At 40.7% G+C, this 21,414-nt stretch overlaps 1 protein-coding gene across 3 annotated transcripts in view; it reads left to right on the top strand.

The window, feature by feature from the left end:
• The window catches only part of LARGE1 (LARGE xylosyl- and glucuronyltransferase 1), a 186,127-nt gene that overhangs the window by 85,562 nt on the left and 79,151 nt on the right, over window positions 1-21,414 (top strand). For all 3 annotated transcript variants that reach the window (XM_062491291.1, XM_062491290.1, XM_062491289.1), the window contains exon 5: window positions 422-593. In XM_062491291.1, the coding sequence (XP_062347275.1) occupies window positions 422-593 (172 nt within the window). The remainder of the gene's footprint in view (window positions 1-421; window positions 594-21,414) is intronic.

Here is a 21,414-nt window from a genome sequence, read left to right as displayed (position 1 = left end):
TATAAGGAAAATATGCTTGTTACTTCTGCATCAGATAAAATTTTGAGAATGACAGCTCTTTTTTTTTTTGGTTGAAAATGAAAGTAATATACAATACACCTGAAGTTTTAGACTAATAATGTATTTCAGTTTTATCAGGACACATGGATGTCTCAGAATGAATTGTACCAGACCGGAAAGGCTCAACTAATTTTAATTATATTGTGTGAAGAGGTTGCCTCAAAGAACTTCTTTTTTTCCCAAGCTTCCAGAAGCTTTAGTGTATTTCAGAGCTTCCGAAGTAAATTTAGAACCAGGCTTTTAGATGACTTTCCACCTCAGAGATTTTCCATTATGACAAGAAATTAGTGTCAGGAAAATTTTCTCTTTCTAATGAAGATTATTTTTTCTTCCTCTTTCTGACTTCCCGTTTCCTGCCAAGTCTGAAGTGTCCTGGATCCCCAACAAACACTACTCTGGGATTTACGGGCTGATGAAGTTGGTTCTGACTAAGACTCTACCTTCCAATCTTGAGCGAGTCATTGTCCTCGACACAGACATTACATTTGCCACTGACATTGCTGAGCTATGGGCCGTCTTTCACAAGTTCAAAGGTATTTTAATGAATTTTTTTACTGTCCTTATTTAAGGGGTGGGGGGAGAATGATGAGGCAAGCAATACAGTGGGGGTGAAAGGGCAAGATGAGGTTTGTACAATGTTTTCACTCTTTCAGCTTTTGATGTTTGAATATAATTGTTCTCTTCGTGAGCTCTTCTCTCAGTGATGTTCTGTATAGAAAAATTGACAAAGCCGATTATTATCTGTGTAGTTTGTTTTATTGGTCTAATTATTTGGGGCAGGTGAGAGCCTGACAATACAGTAGATGATAAAGAGTTATGAACACAATGTAGTTAAGTATTGTTCAATACCTCTTGGAAGAACTTGGGTTTTATTATGTTTTCATTGATAAAACTTAATTGTTACTTTCAGTAGAACTGTAGAACCACTGAGAATGAATGAAGCTGGGATCATTCTTGAACCAGGAAGGAAAATGAAGGGAGCAGAGTTACACATGTGAATAGGAATAAGTTTCCTCTTAATGAGTTGATAAAGAGGTCTGGATTCAGAACACCTAAAATATTTTTCCCTACCTATTTCCATTTCTCACAGCTCCTTGAAAATGTACTTCATAGTCAGTCTGAGAAAGGAGACTTTCAGAGTAACTCTGTAAGGAGATGATTACAAAAAAGTTCCCCATTACCGTGTCACAAAGCAGAGCACTTTCTGGCTAGCACACTGCTAAAACCAGGAAATTCTCCCAGGTTTCAGTGTTGCCAGCTGTTCAGAGTCAGAGATATACTCTGTTGTTCTCCTCTTGCCCTCAGCATATGTATTGCAGTGCTGGTAAGTGCAGAGGCATTCCAGCGTCCTGGGTTTAAAGATTTACAACCCTGCAGAAGTGTAGCCTTGATGTGTTTCACCAGCGCTCTCAAAATTATCTCAAGCAAAGTCAGCCTAAGCAAATGAGAGTATTTATTTTGAGAAGCCAAAATACACCACTCCATTAGGAGGGAGCCAGGAAAGAGCACATTTACTGTACTTAATCTCCTGCTGAAGTCCACAAGGTCTGTTTTTCCCAGTAGCCAGCTACAGGGGAGGACCTACTATCTTCAGCTCTATTTCAAGGACTGGGTTCTAGTGCTTACTTCTTCATGCATTTGTTTCCATTCCCTTCTGTGGATACACTGGTATCTTTTCAGCAAGCCGGAAGCAGTCACCTTTTTGCTTAATTTAATTATTCACACATTTTCTTCATTAAGGAATATGAATTTTTCCTCCTCTTCAGGTATTGTTCAGACTTCTTCACCAAGCTTTTCCCTCCACTGAACCTTGAATTTCATGTAAACATGTACCTTGGCAACCATAAGTAACATAAATGTATGCCTGGGAAGTAATGCTGTACTGTTGTACTGTCTCACTGTGTGCAGCTGTCCCATCAATAGCAATATTTGACTGAATATGTTGTAATAGCATGTCATAGCAGGAAAAGAAATGCGGATAAACAGACCCTGGGCATAGAGGACTCCATGGTCAGAGAGAGCACAATCTGAATTGAGACAATGAGGGGGATTGTCTCTTTGCTTATAATTTCTGTCATAATTTCAGTGAAGATCCCTTGCTTTTTTTACTGGGGGAATAAAACCAAGTATAAAGACTACTTGTAAAAAGAGGAGCATAGAGCAGAGGCAGATGTAAGATTGAAAGAAAACACAGAAATGCGGCAGAAAATATGGAAATATTGAGAAGAATAATTATTGGAAGTAAAATGTGTGTAAACCAGTCTCCGTAGAGCTAGGCAAGAGTGTTCATCTGATTAGAGCTGTGACAAGCTCCAATTTACACTTGGAGACAGAATTACTGTGCTACTGCCCTCATAACATACACAGCACAACTCCCAAATGCACGATTTCGTAAGTTGTCCCGTGTGTCTTTTTAATCCCAGCTGACCACCTGCTTCTCTGCAGTTTTTTAATCCTGGCAATAAATTGGTCAGTGTCTACATCTGCTCATCTCCAGGCAGTCGTGCACAAAGAAAGAATAGATGAGACAATGTCATAGCCCAGGTGTTGAGCTGGGGTGGGAGAGGACTTTGGATCCCAAATGCTGCAGAGGAGAGGGGAAGTGTCCAGGCTCTGGCTTGCTCTCCAGTGTGTGTCACAGGCTGAAGTTCCCTTAGCAAAGATGACCTCGATGATGGTGACATCAGAGTTCATTGTTTAAGGGTAATAATCAGAGGGAAAGCCAACAAAGCAAATCCATGGTGAGAGTCTGTTGTAGGCCACTCAGCTGGGATGAGGAGGCAGAAGAAATACTCTATAAGCAGCTAGGAAGTCTCACAGTTGCTAGTCCTTGTTCTTGTGCTGGGCTTGAACTTACCAGAGAGGTAAGTTGAACTTTCTTAGCTGGAAGTATAACGTGGAGGAGAGGAGACAGTCCAGGAAGTTCCTGAAGTGTGTGGAAGATAATTTCCTGACCCAGCTGGTGAGGGAGCCAGCCAGGAGCAGTGCCTGGCTGAATCTGTCAGCAGGTCTGGCTAACCAGGGAGGTCCCAGTGGACTGGAGGTTAATAAATGGGATGCCCATTTACAGGAAGGGCCAGAAGGAGCATCTGGAGAATTACAGGCCTGTTGGCCTGACCTTGGGGCCAGGGAAGGTCATGGAACAGGTCACCTTGGGTGCTGCCATGCTGTATGTGCAGGACATGGTCGGGCCCTGCTAGCATGGGTTTGTGAAAGGCAGGTCCTGCTTGACCCACCTGATCTCCTTCTGTGACAAAGATGACTCCGCTTAGTGGATGAGGGAAAGGCAGTGGATGTTGTGTACCTAAACTTTAGTAAAGTCTTAGACATGGTTTCTCACAGCATTCTCACAGCAACTGGCTTCCCATGGGTTAGACATGTTGTCTGGATAAAAAACTTGCTGGATGACTGGGCCCAGAGAGTGGTGGTGAATGGAGCTAAATCCATTTGGCAGCCAGTCACTGGTGGTGTGTCCCAGGGCTCAGCACTGGGGCTAGTTTAATTTAATATCTTTATCAGTGTTCTGGATGAGGGGATCAGGTGCATGCTCGGTCAACACCAAGTTGAGTGGGAGCATTGACCTGTTGGAGGGCAGGAAGGATCTGGACAGGAAGGATCTGGACAGGCTGAATCAATGGGCCAGGGCCAGTTCTGTGAGTTTCAAGAAGGCAAAGTGCCAGGTCCTGCACTTGGGTCACAACAACCCTATGCAGCACTACAGGTTCGGGGCAGAATGGTTGGAAAACTGCCCAGTGAGCAAGGGTCTGTAAGTTGGTCAACAGCAGCTGAACACGAGCCAGTGTGGCTGAGGTGGCCAAGAAGGCCAGTGGCACCCTGGCCTGGATCAGCAATAATTTGGCCAGCAGGACCAGGGCAGTGACTGTCCCTCTGTTCTGAGCACTGCTGAGGTCACACCTCAAGTCCCGTGTTCAGCTCTGGGCCCCTCACTGCAAGAAAGACATGGAGTTGCTGGAATGTGTTCAGGGAAGGGCAGCAGAAGATGCCTTCATAGAAAAGGTTGGCAAGCATTGGAACAGGCTGCCCAGGAAGTTGTGGGGTCACCATCCCTGGCTGTATTTAAAAGCTGTGTAGATGTGTCACTTAGGGACACTTAGGGGTTTTGTGGTGGACTTGGTAATATTACTTCAATGGTAGGATATAAAGGTCTTTTTCAGCCTCAATTATTGTGTTGTTCTGTGATTCAGTGGAAGTAGAAGGAAAGGCAAGTAATTTGGAGAGATACTGAAATTCTTTAGCTGCTTTGTAAAGTTTGGCCTAAGTTCTGTGGTGATTCTCATTTTTTCCTAAGTATCTTTTTATTTCTCCCACCCCCATTACAAAAGATTGAAAGATTGTCTCATGTCTTGAGCCACAAATCTTCCTCCAAAGGATATTTTACTACACTAATGTTTTAATCTCTTCCTTGTTTCTCTCTCAGAAGTCCCAAGTAAATTCATAAAGATTTCTTGGGGGCAATCAAGAATGTTTGTTGAAATATTACATAAACAGTAGAACAATAAAACTCCTATGAAGGGAAACACTAGTCTCCAAAGGAATCTGTCATTGCACCCAACCCCAGTTAAGAGGGCAGCTTTAGATCCACTGGGTCTCCTCCTAGAAATGTCTAACAACCAGTTGTTGGCCAGAAGCCACCATTGTAAACCTGCCTACACCAAGATGCTTTTTGAGCAAATTAAAGAATTTTTCACATCAGTGCAGGAAAGGCAAGAACTTCTGTCTCCAGGTTGCAGCAACATAACTGATGAGGCAGTCCAGCACAGCCTTTTCCAAATTGCAGCCACACAGAGAGAGAAAGTCCTAGAGTCTGTGATTCTTTCTGTGCCTGGGAAGACTTTTTCTCAACAAAAACATTGTTGAAGGGAGACCAGTAGCTCAGATTCCTTTTTTTTTGGACACCATGCTTGGAAGAAACTCAGATTCAGGACTGTCTTGTAATTTAACCAGGTCTGATTTGCTGTGTAGAAGGGCCCACAGTATATTTTAAATAGCATCTGAAATACCCAGAATCCTTATTCTGCAAAGGTTCTTATGCCAGTCATTTTAAGAGTTGCTGGAAAGATCAGACCCTTACATAGTAACTTAATATTTTAGGTGGTAAAAGTACTACTCCATTTGCTCTGTAGATGGGAAAAAGGCAGTAGGATTTCTTTGTAAATTATTGCTCTTCTGCCCTTTTCAGATAAGCTCTTTGCATACACCCTTAAAATAAGTGATCCAACTGTTCTGTAGCAGAGTGCAGAAATTTAAAAATCTCTTCTTTGAAGTGGCAGCCATAAGCTTTGGGAGAAATTCCTACCTCTCTTTGGTGGCCTGAAACAGTGTCTCAAGCAATGTAGCATTTAACAGTTTTTCCTAGGAAGTCAGTGGGGTTTGTATATTTATTAATCATTTTATATACAGGCTTCAGTCCTTATGCATAAATATGTCTTTGGGAACTCGTAACTTAAATTTCAAGAGTCATATCCAGCTTTTCAGCTGGGATTTGGGCATTTCTGCTTTAGCCTCATACTCTCTTGCTCTATAGATAGGTAGAATGTTTTCCTCTAGGACTGAGATATATCTCCAAAATGTTGACTTCAGAGGTTTGAGTCTGCAGCCATTCTGGTGAAGATAACCTGTCATGCGTGTTTTCTGTGGCTTAGTTGACACTGATTATGTTTCCTATTCATCTTTCACTAGATTCTGACAGTTCTAAATTTGAGAAAGTACCTAGCCTAAAGGCAAAAGTGTGGGACTGCAGATCATAGTGTATTCTTGGATGAAGTGCTGCAGAGTGTTTCAGACAACAAGGATTGTAACCAATATGTTTTTATTGCAGAAACTGTGTAAATTCTTCTGAGAAAAAAATGAGTCCGAAGCTATGTTCTGTGCCATCAATCTTAAAGTTCTTTCAAAGCCCATATCTGCTAATTGTTGTATTATTCTTGCTCACCCAAACTCTTGGTACTGCAATATGGGGTCTTCTTTCCAAGATTCTGATTTTTAATTTTACTGAGTGCTAAATATGGATTCTCAGCATTTAATTTATTTGGGACCTGACTAGAACAGTCATCGTAATTATATATCTTATAAGTTGCAGTTTCAGTCCAGATCCCAGTCTCTGTGTGCTGGGTGCACCACATGTAAAGAGCAAGAGAAACTCTTTGTGCTTTACATTGTCAAGTGACAATTCTTGTGTCTGCCTTGTTTTTTTAGACCATTGCTTTGTATGAGTCTCAGCTGAGACTCACAAATGAGACCTGAATAATCCCTGTAGAGATCAGTGTTGAGGAGCTCTCTGTTAAATTGAATGCTACATCAAAGGGCATTATGATATTTCTAAGTACATGTCAAAACTCAGTGGCTGTATTAAACAGTGATGTCTTACTGCATGTTAGCCTCACAATCCAGCTAGCTGATGCAATGAATATTTTAAGTACTTATAAACAACAGAGACTGGATAATACCTAACTAGTACTTTTCAAATAACTCTGCTTGTATATTAAGTCACACAGAGAATACAAGCTACAAGTGGTGTTCATCTGTGCAAGTAAGTCTTCTCTGGAAAGGTGACCTCCAGTAATCAAGCATACAAGAAAGAGAAATGGCAAGCTTGACAGGAATGCTGAGATTCACGTGTTCATATTTTGCATGAATAAAAATATGCTATAGAAGCTGTTTGCTTTGTGTCAGGAGCTCAAATAATGATAAAAATCCATACTGACATCATAAATACCAGAAAAGGTCAGCAGCGATTTTGGTGCAGGATCAAGTGCCCAGAGCTGAAGAGGGGCTGGCACATAGTCAATCCCAAACTTAAAATTTGCAAACACTCAGCATGTGGGTGCTTTGGCACATTGCTCTGCAGAAAGCCTGAGGTAGCAATCTAGGTTCATACTGGTTTTGCAGCTTCCTCAGGAAAAAGAGCAAACAAACAAAAAGAGATAAAAAACCCTCTCAAATTTAAGCATCTTGTTTAGGGACTTAAGTAATTATATTCCTACAAGAGCTATTATACATAAGGTTATCACGTTAAGTGTATGCTAAACTTTTCATTTGTATGTGAATTTAGCACACCAGAAAGTGAGATGCTGATGGCAGTGGTGAGAGGCAGCAGAGTCAGCAGGTGCTGTATAAATTTCCCTGAATTTGGCTCTACCAGTGAAGCCCTGCTTTAATAAACACTGTCATAGCCCTTAACTCTCCTGCAATGATTGTGTTTTTTATAGGTGTGCTGTTCTTGTGATGTCAGTTGTTGCCAATATTAGAATTTAAAATTCATTGACACCTATGGCTCAAGGCAGGATTTGAGCCACAGAATTGATTCTGGGCAGGTTCTGTAGTTCAGTCTGTCAGTTTACACTGACTAAATCATTAAAGCTTCCAGATGATTTCGAGACAGGATCTCTGCAGGCTGACACAATGTTCATGTTAAATCCTGCAGAGATCTTTCTGTTTCTTCTGGTCAGTAAAACAAGCTTTCTTTTCTTGCTAATCAAGAGGAAGGCATTAGCAACATGCACCCTAGTGTGTATAAAAATCTATGGTATGAGTCAGTCTTTTTGTGAAGGAATCATATTGTAGCAGAGTGCATTAATAAAATTGTCAGGCAGCTATTAAAATAGCTTAAAATTATCTGAACTTTTTATAAGTGTCTAAAAAGGCCGAATGGCACTTGTCTATGCTCATAAAAGAAACATCTGTTAGCTTCTGAAAGATTTGTGTAAGTATTTAATGGTTGGACTACAGTGCATAGCTCATCCTAGGGTTATTACACAAATGAAATACAGTTTCTCTTTGAAAAGGTCCCTGTGGAGACTCTATCTGCTTAAGATTTTCTATTTTTGATTATTATATTGTGGTGTGTTCTTTTCTGCTACAGGATCTTTGAAGTTTCATGGATAAAGAATTTTATTAGTTAGCTATAGCTGATAGAAATATTGCGTGGTGTTGTCCTCCTGTGTCTCACAATGCTGTCATCATCTGTGTGTGAAACTATAGGAGAATACTGATTTATGTTGGTGAAGAGAGACAAAAGGTACAGGGTTAGGATATTTGGGGGAAAAATACAAGTTTCTAATTGTGATTGAGGGTTAATTTTGGTGACTGTGATTAGGAGGGGCTCAAACAAAGAAGTGAGACTTGCTGATTCTGTGGGTCTGGGGAAAAGCTCTTCCCTCTCTGCACACTTGTCAGATAAGCTGACTGGACAGAAGTTCTCCTTTTTTTTTTTTCTTTCTTTCCCCCCCCCCCCAATTGCAGTTTGCTTTGCTGTGATATTCCTTTATTGAGAAGCCAGAATGTGAGAAGGTTGACCTCAGTAAATGAGCTCCAAGGGAGAGAGTTTATTATATGGATCAGCATGTGCACATTCTAGTTTATGGATTTTAATGTGACAAGGGACATAATATGAAAATTTTGATTATGAATTGCTGCCAAAATAGAATGGCTGCAGTTTCTGAAACATCTGTAGTTCTATTTTAGCTGAATGGTTCTTTGTCTGTTTCTGCCATCAGGCAGAAATATTTAGAGGTGAAAGGCCAACCGTGCACAGAAATAGGGTATAACTCATGGTGGGGTAAATTCTAAAATAAAATAAAAGGTTTGAGTTCTTTATCTTTTCATTCTGATTTCCAAGGGCTACCCTTTGGTCATGTTTTCAAGGTTTTTCCCATGGGGGCTAGAGATGTTTTAATTATAAATGAAAGCTGATATTTTTTGTCATCTTTTGATTCCACAAGTGGAGTTTTTGGAATAAAAACCCACCACATGCTACAAGATTTGTAATAAAATCTTGTTGGCAACTCTGAAATTTTGAGGACTTTTTTCTACCTTCTCAAGATCAGTCTAGTGCTTTTTCTACATGATTGTTCTCCAGTCTTTGTTAACCTGCCACTCATTCTACAGCTGTCTTTTTGGCTTAGATGCTATGATGTATCAAACACCCAAACTAAACATTGTATGACTCACACAGTGTTAAAGCAAAAAAAAAACAGTTTCTCCTCTGAGCTCTCTCTTCAGGATTTAAAGAGACTTTAATTCTATTAATCTCTGGTACTCCAACTGTGGAGAATGGACCTAGAGCTTTTTTGAACTGCCTTGCAAATATTTATTAAGAGAAATCAGGGCAGAGCATGGCATCAAAGGAGCAAAGTGCATATCCCCATCTCCCTTGACTAGCAAAAGCAGTGCCTCCTCAGAAGCTAGAACATCAAGCTCCCACAGGGTACAGAGTAGAAGGAGCATTTCTGCTTTGCATTTTTGTTATTGGCAGAGGAAAATGTATTTCTGGGAATGAGATGCCAGTAGGCTGTGCTAAAAGGAAAATATATGAGAACAAGGGGTGGGAAGAAACCAGGGAGGAAAATAATAACTCCCCCATCCAAAGTAAAAAGGAGACATCAATCAGGAGTTGCTGTCCACCAATAAATGTTTTAGGTTGATTGCTTTCTCCTATAGTCTGTTCACATTCTTCTGCTTCCTTTAATTCAGTGCATTCAGTACCCCTGCCCTGACAATTTACAACATGTTTAATTGTATTTTGTTTGGAGTGCTATTTAAAAAAAAAAAAACAGTCATGAATATTTGCCTGTCATACTGGGTGGAACACTCAAATTAAGCCCATGTACTAATCCCTCTGGCCAGTCACTCTGCATTCCCTTGGTGACAGTGAAGCAGAGCAAGTGCATGAGCAGGCAGTGAATATGGAGGGAGTAGCAGCATGTCCACCAGTTATTAATAATGTGCAATGAGAAGTAACTTCTGCATGTGGGAAAAAGCCAAGCAGAAGAGACACGTGGGTCATTCACCTAACAAATGAAGTTTATTCTAAGGTTTGATAGTTATATTAATAGGACTAAAGAAAGAATGATATTTAATAGCTGCATTTCCCTGCCTAAGGCCCTCATTCTAATCACGTGCAATCCATCAAGCACATAACTTTTCACTGTTCTCTGTGACATGCATTGTAATAACTTGATATTCTGTTTTCTCCCTCTCCAAACCAGGCACATTCTCTGAACCTACCTTGTTCTGCATTAACAATCCATATTTCTAAGGACCTCAGGCCCCATTTCCAATTACAAAGCTCTCATTCGAGGTTTCACCTGTTTGGTTTCATGCTGCAAATTATGCCTGTAATATTGTCCTTGACAGCACATGGATTTGCATAGGGTAAAGTGGTGTAGGGAATATCTGTCTCTCAGGTTCAAGCTGTAAGGTAGAACATATTGCCCAGAGGTCAATGGCATGATTATCCCATCAGCAGGGTGAGTGCATGGTATTACTCTCTGCACAGCCAGGGAAGAGGGAAATGAGTGTATGAAATTATACCAATTTATTACATAACTGCACTAAGACCATGTACAAATGTACCATGATCAAAACCTGGGAACAGCTGCATGAACTGTATAAATGAAATTAGTAATCAGTCCACTTTTGTGGAAAAAATAGAACCTCCACATGCTTCATTTTTCCAATTAGTCTAGAGAATCAGGGATGTTTGAACCCCTTATTTTAATCCTAGCAAGCTAAAAGTGAAAAAAATCGGCTTGGTCTGTAATGGGCCACTTTACTCTGCATCTCTCAAGTGTCTTTTTTTACTTACATTTGAAGCTGGCTCTACTCCATGTTCTTTGCAGTAATCTCCAGCTGCATTTAGCATGGGCCAAGCAGTACAATTAAACAGAGGAGCATTACTCCCTCTGACTCCTCAAGGTAAATATTTTTTGTCCTTTGAGATACTGCTAACAACAAAAAGAATTTCGTCCTAGTCCTTCTAGATCACCAAAAGGTGATTGATAAACATATAGTACAACTTGGGGACAAAATGTGTCCACAGTTTTTTCTGTATTCATATTTTATTTCCTGCATTTAGTCACAGTGAAATTCATAGTCCTGAAAAGAATTGGGACCTTAAGTGCAAAATCCATAGTTGCAGTAATTTTTGCCCAAATTCATGTCAGTAAAAGAGATGCACATTAGACATTTTCTGGTGGAAAGCCAAGCCTGTTTATTTTTCCTTTGCACTGCCTAAATACTTAAAAGGGTCTCAAGATCTAAGCTGGTGATATTCCAGCTTTGGTGTAACACAAACCCTGTGTCAGCTGCTTCTGGTGTGTGTGGTTCTGGGATTCATTCTGGAGCTGGGATTGGAAGTGTCAGCAGCACAAATTCTTGGAAACCATTAACTGCTGGCACAGCTGAGTGAAATCCTGTAGCCACTTGTGTCTGTGTTTGGGGATGCAGTGGTTTTTTCCTCTCTGCTTAAGGACTGGGGGAGCTGTCACGTTAAGTGCTGTTCTGACACACCCAGAGAATTTGTGTGGTGTGAGCAGAGGTGGAGGTGGATAGCAAAGGAGGTGGTAAAGCATTCAGTGGTGCTGTTGACAAATGTGCCAGAGCATGAACCATCTGAGAACCTAGCACATGCTTACTGCTTCTGCCCTACTGAGATGTGTGACTTGGAGCAGCACTGAAGCCCTACAGCACAGTGAGCCATCGTACTTCTTCTCTCTTAAAATTGTCCTTTGCTGACTCAATGCCACCACTATTTTGTCATCAGCAGTAAATGTCTGCCAGTTTATGCTCACAGCAACTTACTGAAATGCACATCACCCCTGAGTGGCACAGGGACTCCTGAATTTCATTAATTCATTGCACTGTCTTCCTGCACATGTTCTGCTTGATAGACAGTAATACTGTTTCCTTCTGTGTGCTTCAGGATATCATTATTGCAGGTGCAAAGTGGCATTCTCTAGGGCTTTGCCAACCTGCTGCAGAGTCATAGTGGCACCAATTTTTGAGGTATTTGGAGGTTCATGCTCATTCCTGTACTACTAGGAAATGATGATCTGAATGTTGTCACACTGGTGTCATAAAGTTCTGAAAGAGTGCATCTCAGCTGATAAGAACTACTTCTGTAAAACATTGGAGTGAGCTGGATGGTGCTGGCTTCTGTCAGTAAAGAAGTCTAGTTACCGTATTCCCTGATTTATGTAAACATTCCTGCTTTGAGCTTATACCTTCTTTTTTTTTGGCTAACCAAAAAAAAGATGTGAATAGTTGGAAGAGCAATCTTCAAATATGTTCTCCTCTCAACTCTAACCCCCTGTTATGGGTCACAAGTAAAAAGAGTTGGGTGTCCTCAGCCAGGTCTGAGGTGCACGAAGGCTGAAGTGCATAAGCAGGGCAGCAAAGGGATGCTCTTCTGGGGCATCAGTTTTGAGGCACCTCAGCAGATTTAGAAGAGAATGTTCACACACTGACAATTCTACTCATGTGATCATTTAATTCTTTCCAATTAATAATGGAAAGTGGACATAACTTGGTAGATAAAGGAGAAAGCAAAGTGGAGATTGAATGGAGTGAGGACACTGAGCAGGAAGAAGGAGTAGGAAAAGGTGGCAACACATCCCAAGTTAGTCAAGATGGTGTATCTTGAAACCTAAGCTTATTTAAAAACACCATATATCACAGTAAATTTCTGTGAAGCTATATAGAGGCATGTGCACATATCTAGAATTTTTCTGCATTTTCTTGGCAGTGACATCTGACTATAAAAACAAACACTTGCCAAGGAAATAATGAAGTACATGGTAGCATTAAGGAGCTAACACAACATTGAATTAAATGTAATTTTGGCCTGTCCCTTCTGCAGGGTTGGTAATGCAGATACCATCCCCACTTAGCTGCAGTCAGCAATTAGTCTACTGTCAGTGCCACCACCTTTTTATTTGTGTTGCTCTGTAGTGCCAGAGGTTTGTTTATATACAAACACCTCTAGACACAGCTTTTTAAAGTGTAGTAAGATGTTCTGCACACCCATTTCCGTGAAGCCAAGTGATATTCTTTTATCTTCCTAATGCATTTTGATCACTGCAACATCCAGTCTTGATTTTGTGTGAGGAAGGAAGACTGAGAATTACTTATAAAATTGAGAAGAGCGGTGATGAAGCTCTGTTTCTGTGCCTTTTTTTTTTTTTTTTTTTGCTTTGGTATTATGCTATTGCTTTTAAAGGTTTAGTTGCCATAACAACCCAAAGCAGTCCTGTATTACCATAGAAACACGCTGTTGTGGGTGACAATTTTTATGAAAATCCTTTTTTTTTTTTTCCTTCTTCATGTAATGTATTTAACACTGGCCTTTTGCAGGTATATCACAATATACTACAGGGTTTCAGAAGGTGTCAGAATGACATAATAAGCAACAAAAATGAAGCATATGCTTAAATCCAGGAAGAAAATCTGGTCTCATGGTTGACTGAGAACAGAAGAAGAGTAAAAATAAATTCCTGTTGCTTAACTTGGAGGTCAGAAGTATTGAGTTTATAGCAGGGCTGGCTAATGAGTCCACAAGAGTAAATACTCAACCCCCCCCCCCCCCCCCCCCCCCCCCCCCAGCAAAACAGGAGTTAGGGCTTTGATTATGTACCATGCAGTTAGTGTAAAAACAACTTGCCATGATAGCTGTAGATAAGAAAGTAGAGGACTTCTTTAAAGTTCTCTGCATGGGGCTGCTCCTTGAGACTGTTGGGAGGCTGGAGTGAGAGCTGCAGAAGGAGGCAGCCTCTCCCAGAGCTGAGAGGGAGGGATTCCTGCTGGGAGCTGCTCCAGCTGCACACTGACAGCCCGCAAGCCTCCGCTGCTGCCTGGGACCTGGCAAGTCCCTAAATTCTTTGTGGTCTCCCTGTATCGAGGACCTTTCCCTCTTCCTAAAGGTGATACCTTTAACAGCCATGCTCTTCAGAACCTCTTGGCTTCGAAAAGAATAGCAATGGAGCTCTTCCTGCCACTATTCTGCATCTCCATCTACTCATTATGTAACTGTCTGGAGCAGTGGACCGCTGGAGCATTTCAGCTCTCCTGATATCTGATAGATTACTGTGCATCTTTGCTATCAAAATTCTAATTGAAGGTGTGGACCTGTTACAGATCACATTCTCTGTCCCAGCAGGGTACACAGTACAACTCTTACAGGTTCATAATACACTGTTATAGGTTCATAATCTTATGACAAGCCACACAATTTACTTAGGAAGAGGATAGAGAAGGACAGTCAGCTGTGAAGATTGTTATTGATCACTGTTTTTATAGGGAGGCACGGGTCTGTCACTTTCCTATAATCAGTTGCATCAATGATGAAAATAACTTTTTAATCCTTATATGCATGTTTTAAGGAACAGAAAAGCTTCCAGCTGGGATCTTGCAAGAATTCCCCTTGCCAAGGTCAAGCAGGCAGCAGGAATTGCTTTACAGTTATGCTTTATGGGTTCTGAGCCCTCTGTAAGCCTAGACAAGTCTGCTATTACTTTCTCTCATTTGACCCTCAGTTCTCCAGGCCTCATTCTGAATTACTCAGCCCTGGGAGTGGTAATTAGTTGGAAAGAGGATATCCTTCCTGCTTTCTGAATGCCTCCCTCTAACCTGTTCAGAGAAATGACACTGCTTCTTATCCTTCATTTTCATGGTATTGGAAAGACCCTCCATCATCTTGAAGTTTCCAGATGAGAAGTCTTCCATCTAATCTAAGCATAATTTACTGGACATGACTTCCTCTTTGTTCTTCAACTCCTTTTTCCAGTCAAGAATTTTCAAATTAATAAATCAAAGATTAAATTATGTAAATACTTGGTTCTCCTTTTCCTTTATCTCCTTATAACATTGATGTTGACTTCTACTCCATGAAAAAAATGTAGCCAGACTTCAGAGGGATTTCTTGACACCTTGAAATTAGTACCTGTTTCAGTTAAGTTACTGAATACTGACCACCATGCAGTATGATTTCTACTCTTTTTTTTTTTTTCTCTTTTTTTTTTTTTTTTTTCCCCCCTCACTTGATTGAGATTGCTCTGTGTGTGAGATAAACTCAGGTAAAGAAGCAAGATTGCAGTGTCAGAATCATGTCGGGGGGGAATCTAGATCTGGGTCTGGAATACATACCTGTGAAGAAGAAGAATTTGGCGACATTTCCTTTTAAAGTGAAGTAAAGGTAAGGAGGAGCTGCAGGTTGCAGTATGCTCTTTGCAAACCCTGTAGCAAAACAGAATTTGTCCTAAGCCACTGTGTTCCCCTGGGAGTGTCAGGATATTGGCAATACAGAATGGAGAATCAGCACCACCTTGCCCTAGCCAATGCAGTCATGGGCAGCAAAAATGTCATTTGAGTATCAGTGTGTTTCAGTGACAAGAGTTCTTCATGTGCTTCAGAGCTGTTTTGTCATGGAAGGTGTGACAGCAATGTTTGAGTTGCCTTGCCTGTCACCTTTCTTATTGTTTACAACCTGTTTAATGTCTTCCCATTGCCATGTGTTTTCAGCACAGCCCTGAGATCCATCTGCAGTTTCTTGCTGGAGTACACTCTCTGAAATGGTGAGGCACACTTCACCAGAAAGCCAGTTCTGCACTTAACCTTTCCCCAAAAGGTAGAAAATTATGAGATGCAGATTTATTGATGAAGGTCACTATTTAGTGATTTTATAATAAATAAAAAACTAGAGGTGGAAATGTCATAGCTACCTAGGACTAAGTGGTGTCTGGTATAAAGTCACTGATTCATTTTTGGTCTAAAACACTACTGGATTAACTGTTGTGAGAAACCTTACCCTGGATCAGATAGCATCCATCTTTCCATAGTAAGCTTAAAGTCAGCCCAAACTCCAAATCCTGTGTCCTGGCTAATGCAATAGAAATGTCATCTGTGCCCACAGCTGACTGTGAATGAGGTTTGCTCTGCTGGCTGATTCAGTTGTGAGTAGAACCTGTGTACTAATGAGCATGGAGCCATGGCTGCAGTGAGGCTTGGACTAACTTGCTTGGAATATATCATCCTGAGGTACCTTGCTATGTAGCTCTGACTTTCACACTGAAGGCAGATGGGAATGCAAATTTCTTAAGATGAAGTTTGGAAGGCAGATTATAAAGTAGAAGAAATTTGATTTTCATTATCCCAAGATGTGATTAGTCTTAATTTATCTCTTGATAGAAGAGGAAATGTTTAATCATTTCTCTAACAATACATAGGGTTTCCAGGTTGTCAAAATTAAGAACTAAAGATTATGTTAGTAATCTCTGGAGAGTGTGTTGACCTGGAGAGCACCTTTCATTCTTTCTGTCCCCTTGTGACCAATGCTTGAAAAAGCAATGATAAACTCTGAAGGAAGTTGCAGCTAGAGATGAAAGCAGAGACAGGAGAGCTGTAATTTAAGGCTGAGGGGGTTTTTTTGGGGAGGAGGGGGCAAGTCATCCTTACATGTCCACCTCTGCAGAAATGCACTGAGGATATGCTTCTTATGATATCCAAAATAGCTGGTGCTTTTTGTTCTAATCTCCAGAGACTGCCTCTGTCTGGACTAGCTGTCAGGCAAAACATGAGCTTGTTCCAAGGAGCTTTGTAGCTCTGATGTCTTGTTCATAGTCCATTGTGAAAGTTCAAAGAGGAGGCAGACTTCAGATCAGTCAGGATAAAGAGCTGTCACAAGTGTTTTATTAGCCTGAAAGCTTGAAACACCCTTACCAATTCCAATGCCCATTTCCTGCCCTGCAAGTGGGATTGGTATCTCTTAGCAATATATTGAAATCAACCTAATCCAGTAACTGCCCTGAGTGAAATTATAAACAATTAGTACTAATGATACTTGAGAAGGAAGACAGGTGTAGTGGCATCACAGTTTTCCCTTATAGGCTTAGAATATATACAAACTGCAACAAGTTATTTAATTAAATATGTTATGGTTGTATTGCTAGTACTGTTGGTGAGGAGGTATATTGAGATAGCATGGTGTTGTAACCATTTCCCCTCAGATATCATCAAAATCTTGCAGCAACTGTGTAGAATTGATATATTAAAAACCACCATTTTCTCCTTCAGGGGACCTTGCAAGAATGTGGTGCATTTTTCACTAAAAAAGCCGTGTTACTAATGGAGATCTCAAGGGAGACATTCATGAGATTAGGCCAAGATTCTTGTCTCCTTTGCCATAGACTGAATCCAGAGCAATTTCATTACTTTCATTTAAGTTGCCCTTGGATTTATATTGGGGAAAATTAGATGAGAATACAACTTTTAATTAGAAAACAGTGCATGTGTGAAATATATGGTGGGGTTTTTTTCCTAAGACAAGAGACTACAGTGACCACCAGAGGTCTCCTAGAAGTGCTCTTACCATCTATGCTCAACAGATTAATTTTTCCTGAAAAATAAAAATGCATGAAATTCTGTTAAGAATCAAGAAAAAAATGAAGGGACCAAAATGTTGGAAACTGTGAAATGTGGATAATTTTGGTGATTGTGAAAGAGAAGTTGTGATAGCTTTAATTTAGTTTGGAGTGGCTTGGGATTTGTGTCCTGTTCCTGAAATGCCATTGCATCTATCAGTGGCAGGTTAATAATTACTCACTTGCAAACTGACGTGATTTCTTGTGAAGAACCACAAGGAGATTTGGCAACAGAGTGCAGAGAAACAGCTGAGTTTGTGTGAGTGTACAGCTCTGTTACAAGGGCATTTTAGAAATCTGGTGCTGCACAGATGTGGTGTGTCTGTCTGCTGTCAGCAAGGACCAGCACTTTTTCTTTCCACATTACAAGTTCAGGCAAGACTCAGCATTAGAGGCAGGGGCTGGGTGCCAGGCAGCCTCACAGGTGAAACAAGAACCAAGCATTTCCTGTCTTTCAGTTCCTGGGAAAAACACAACAGGTCATAGGTCCCTATTGTATAACATATATATATGTGTGTGTGTATATATATATATATATATATATATAAAAATATATATTTTTTATATCTAAAAAATACACTGCAGCATAGTATGCTGCTTTCCACCGAATTTCATCCCATTCAGTATTTCTGTCTTTGTTTCTATTCCTCAAGCTTACTAACTTGTACCTTTTGCATGATGATTTTTCTTTTCTAATTTCCCCATCTGTGCTGTTGTCCTGTAGGTGTCTGGCCAACATTTCTGGTCTGGTGGTATCTGCAATAGCTCTCCATGTTATGGCATTTCCATTGGTAATCAGGATGCTTTTCACCCCACTTTCAGTACTGTTAACATTTAATTGGTCAGCCTCAGCTGTGGAGAGTAGAGGCATTTTAACAACCCTGTGTATCACAGGTCAGGTTTTATGGGCCTGGCCAGAGGTCAGAATGAGGAGAATGTATGGCATCAGCACCCACTTTTTGTAGCTGTAAAATAACTACAGGATTCTGTTTTTATTTAATATGCTGTTCTTCCCTTACCTCTGTTTTTATTTTTGGGTTTGATCCTCTCTTTAAAATTTTCCAGAGTCATGGGTTATTATTTTCATAGCCAGTTCAGCCGTTCCATTATGAATGCTTCTCCTTTTATGCTGAGTGTCAGTGGAAAGGATGCATCTGACCCACCTCCACTGCTCACTAAGTCAGCTGCCTTTGAAGTACATGTAATAAACTTCCTCTGATGATAAAAAGAAAAGTCTCATTAGTTCCAGCCTGTAGTTGGGATGCACCCTTAATCCTCACTTGTTCTGCTTCATTCTTTTTAGTATTTAATTATTGATACACCTTACATTACTCATGCAGTCTTACACTGATGAGATACTTTCCTGCATTTTCCCACCCCCTTTAACATTTTCACTTCCTCTTTCAAAGCCTGGGTCACATTTACCCGAGGTTCTGTGAAATGTCTGCAAAAGACCATAGCCAAAGAAACCCACGTGCAGTAGGTTGTGATGGCCAAACAGGGCAGTAAATCCCTCCTAGCAGATTCTCAGGCAGAGAATGGTGACAGAGCTCCAAAGACAGGCATCTTGTGAGGAGATACTGTGTCCATGGAACACTGGCAGGTCTCCTGAAGGGGTCATAGTGCAGCAAAACCCAAATGAAGACAAGATGTCCAGGACATGGTAGCTCTGAAGCTCACTTCCATCTGTTTAAATGTTTAAACACACCAAAATATTTAGTGTGGCTTGGACTCCTTTGTTTGCCAGTCTCATTTAATCTGCGTGGTCTATGCAGGTAACAGGGAAGTTCCGTGAAAGTCTGGAATGATTTTCATCGTAGCACAGTTCATATGGTTGGGGTTTAGATTTTGTGACCAAAACAGTGCTGATGGCACACTCATGTTCTGGCTTTTGCTGAGTTCTGGTTGCACAGCATCAAGACGTGCCCCCACAGTGTGTACTCAATAGGCTGGGACAGGACACAACCAGGCAGGTGACTCTCACCAACAAAAGAGATTATTCCACGGCATTCAGCATCATGCTCAGCACTAAAAGGGAAAAGAGCTGGCTTTAGGGGACTAGGCATCTTTTGTTTAGGTTTGGCTGGACATCGGTTACCCACAGGTGGGACCTTGGCATCACTTGTTTTGCTTTGTTTTTCTGCCTTTCCCTCTTCCTCTGTTTCACTTATTAAACAATTCCTTGTTGGTTTTGTTGTGGTTTTTTGTTTGTTTGTTTGTTTGTTTGTTTGTTTGTTTTTTATCTGGACCCACAATACTTCATTTCCTCCTTCCCAGTCCCACTGAGGGAGAGGGGAAGTGAGTGATGGACTGCGTGGTGCTTTTTTGCCCACTGGTGTTAACACAAAACACAGGTACAAGAAGTGCTGCCAGTTAGCTCTCTTTATGGGACCAGTATCTCTTCATCTCTATTGTATCATGGTGAGCTGCAGGAACATGTGATGGCTACCAAAGTGATATCACTTTGCCAAAACCTTGGCATTGAAAAATATGCAGGTAGCTGTGCCGAAGAAAGTAAAGGTATCATCATAGCCTTCTGTGCACAGGAGGAAAAGTACCTGTGTAAGAAGAGGTATGTGGACCTGAAATACTGACTTTGAGAGGTTAATTGCTGAAACGTGCTTTAAAGGGGATAGTTTATCATGGCAAAACCCTTAAAGATCAGGAGACCTACTTAAAAATGATGATGTCAAGAAAAAAGAAAGTATGCAGTTCTTGTTTGTTGACTGGCTCATTAATATTACACTTCCTTGCTTTTCATAGCAGTCATAAGAGCAAAAAGTTTACTCTTTAAAAAAAGCAGAAACCATCAACTTTTTTCCTGTTATTAGATAGTTCTAGAATATGCAATACTAATAAACACCCCCAAGGAATTTTTGGGGTTTCTGGTGCCTAACCCCGTAGAGGAAGGAACATACTGTACTGCAGAAACATAATTAATTGTCAGAAATTAGTTTCTCTAAATGCTTAGGAGTGTTTCTAACCCCTGCCACAAAGCACTGTGTTCTCAAGAAATTTCACAGCAGGGACATTTTGAGTCCTGTAAACCCTTTTCCGTTTGGCAGGGCACAAGTAGGAGCAGTAGGTTCTGCAGATATTAAAATATTAGGCAACATTAAAAACAAATAACGGGAGTCAGGGGTTTATTAACATATGCAAGTATGTTAATAATCTCTTTTGAATTGGTAGTGCTCCAGAATCCTACCTGAAACACACATTATCAGAATAGAAGCTGTTGTTTTAGTATACAGAAATTAAGTGCTAACATATCAAATCCATGTTTCTGTGAACAGAACGAGCTCAAAGATAGAGTAGCAGATATCTGGCATAATAGAGCCTCTGCTGCTGTGTTTTTAAAAGCTCTTTTTCTGCATTCAACACTTTTTCCCATTTTTTAGCATCATAGTAAAACCCATCCACCAATGTGGAGAGCTGATGTCTCTGCTCATTTGAAGGTCTTTTGTAAGGGTAAACCATGGAGTTCAACATGACCACAATGAGGTGAAACTAAGGTAAGAAAACCCTGCCTCCTCACAATAAGTTTGTTGATTCAAATCCTCCACTAGGATTAAACTTGAAACCCCTTCTGTTAGGCTTTTTTAGTCTTGGCATCTTGTCTCTTCCAATTAATTATTAGAGTCTTTTTGAGAGTGTTCAAAGAAACAGCTTAACTTCTGCTGAAACCATCTTCTCCAACCTGCTTCTGGAGTCAAAAAAAACCAAAAATCTATGTACCACTTGTATACTATTATGCAGAGGCATGTGGCATCAGGAAGGTTAAGTAGCCAGGTGTGTCCAGCAGGTAGCTCTTGGTCACCTGGCAGTTGCCTAGCAGGTAACCTGCTGACTTTTTCTGGAAAGGGCTTGGAAAGCTGCTGGAAAAATCAGACATGTACAAACAAGAAGTGATGCAAATGGAGAGCATCTCTTTCTTACAGTATTTTCTTTAAAATTTAAATTTACCTGCTATGCTTTTACAGTGGTAGGATTAGCGCTGGAGTTTGGGCCTGCAAGGAAGAAAACTCCTCTTTCTGATACTCTGTCAAATCCCTAAATAAAGACTTCTTGCTGGGGAGAAGGAGCCAGTTTGGCCAATTTTTCAGAAGTGCTGTTACTAAAATTTGTGTGAGCTGTGGGTGTT

The sequence above is a fragment of the Cinclus cinclus genome, chromosome 4, assembly GCF_963662255.1.
Source record: "Cinclus cinclus chromosome 4, bCinCin1.1, whole genome shotgun sequence".
NCBI classification, from domain to species: Eukaryota; Metazoa; Chordata; class Aves; order Passeriformes; family Cinclidae; genus Cinclus; species Cinclus cinclus.
The sequence above is the reverse complement of the archived record's forward strand: the minus strand, read 5'-3'. Positions and strand labels throughout refer to the sequence as shown.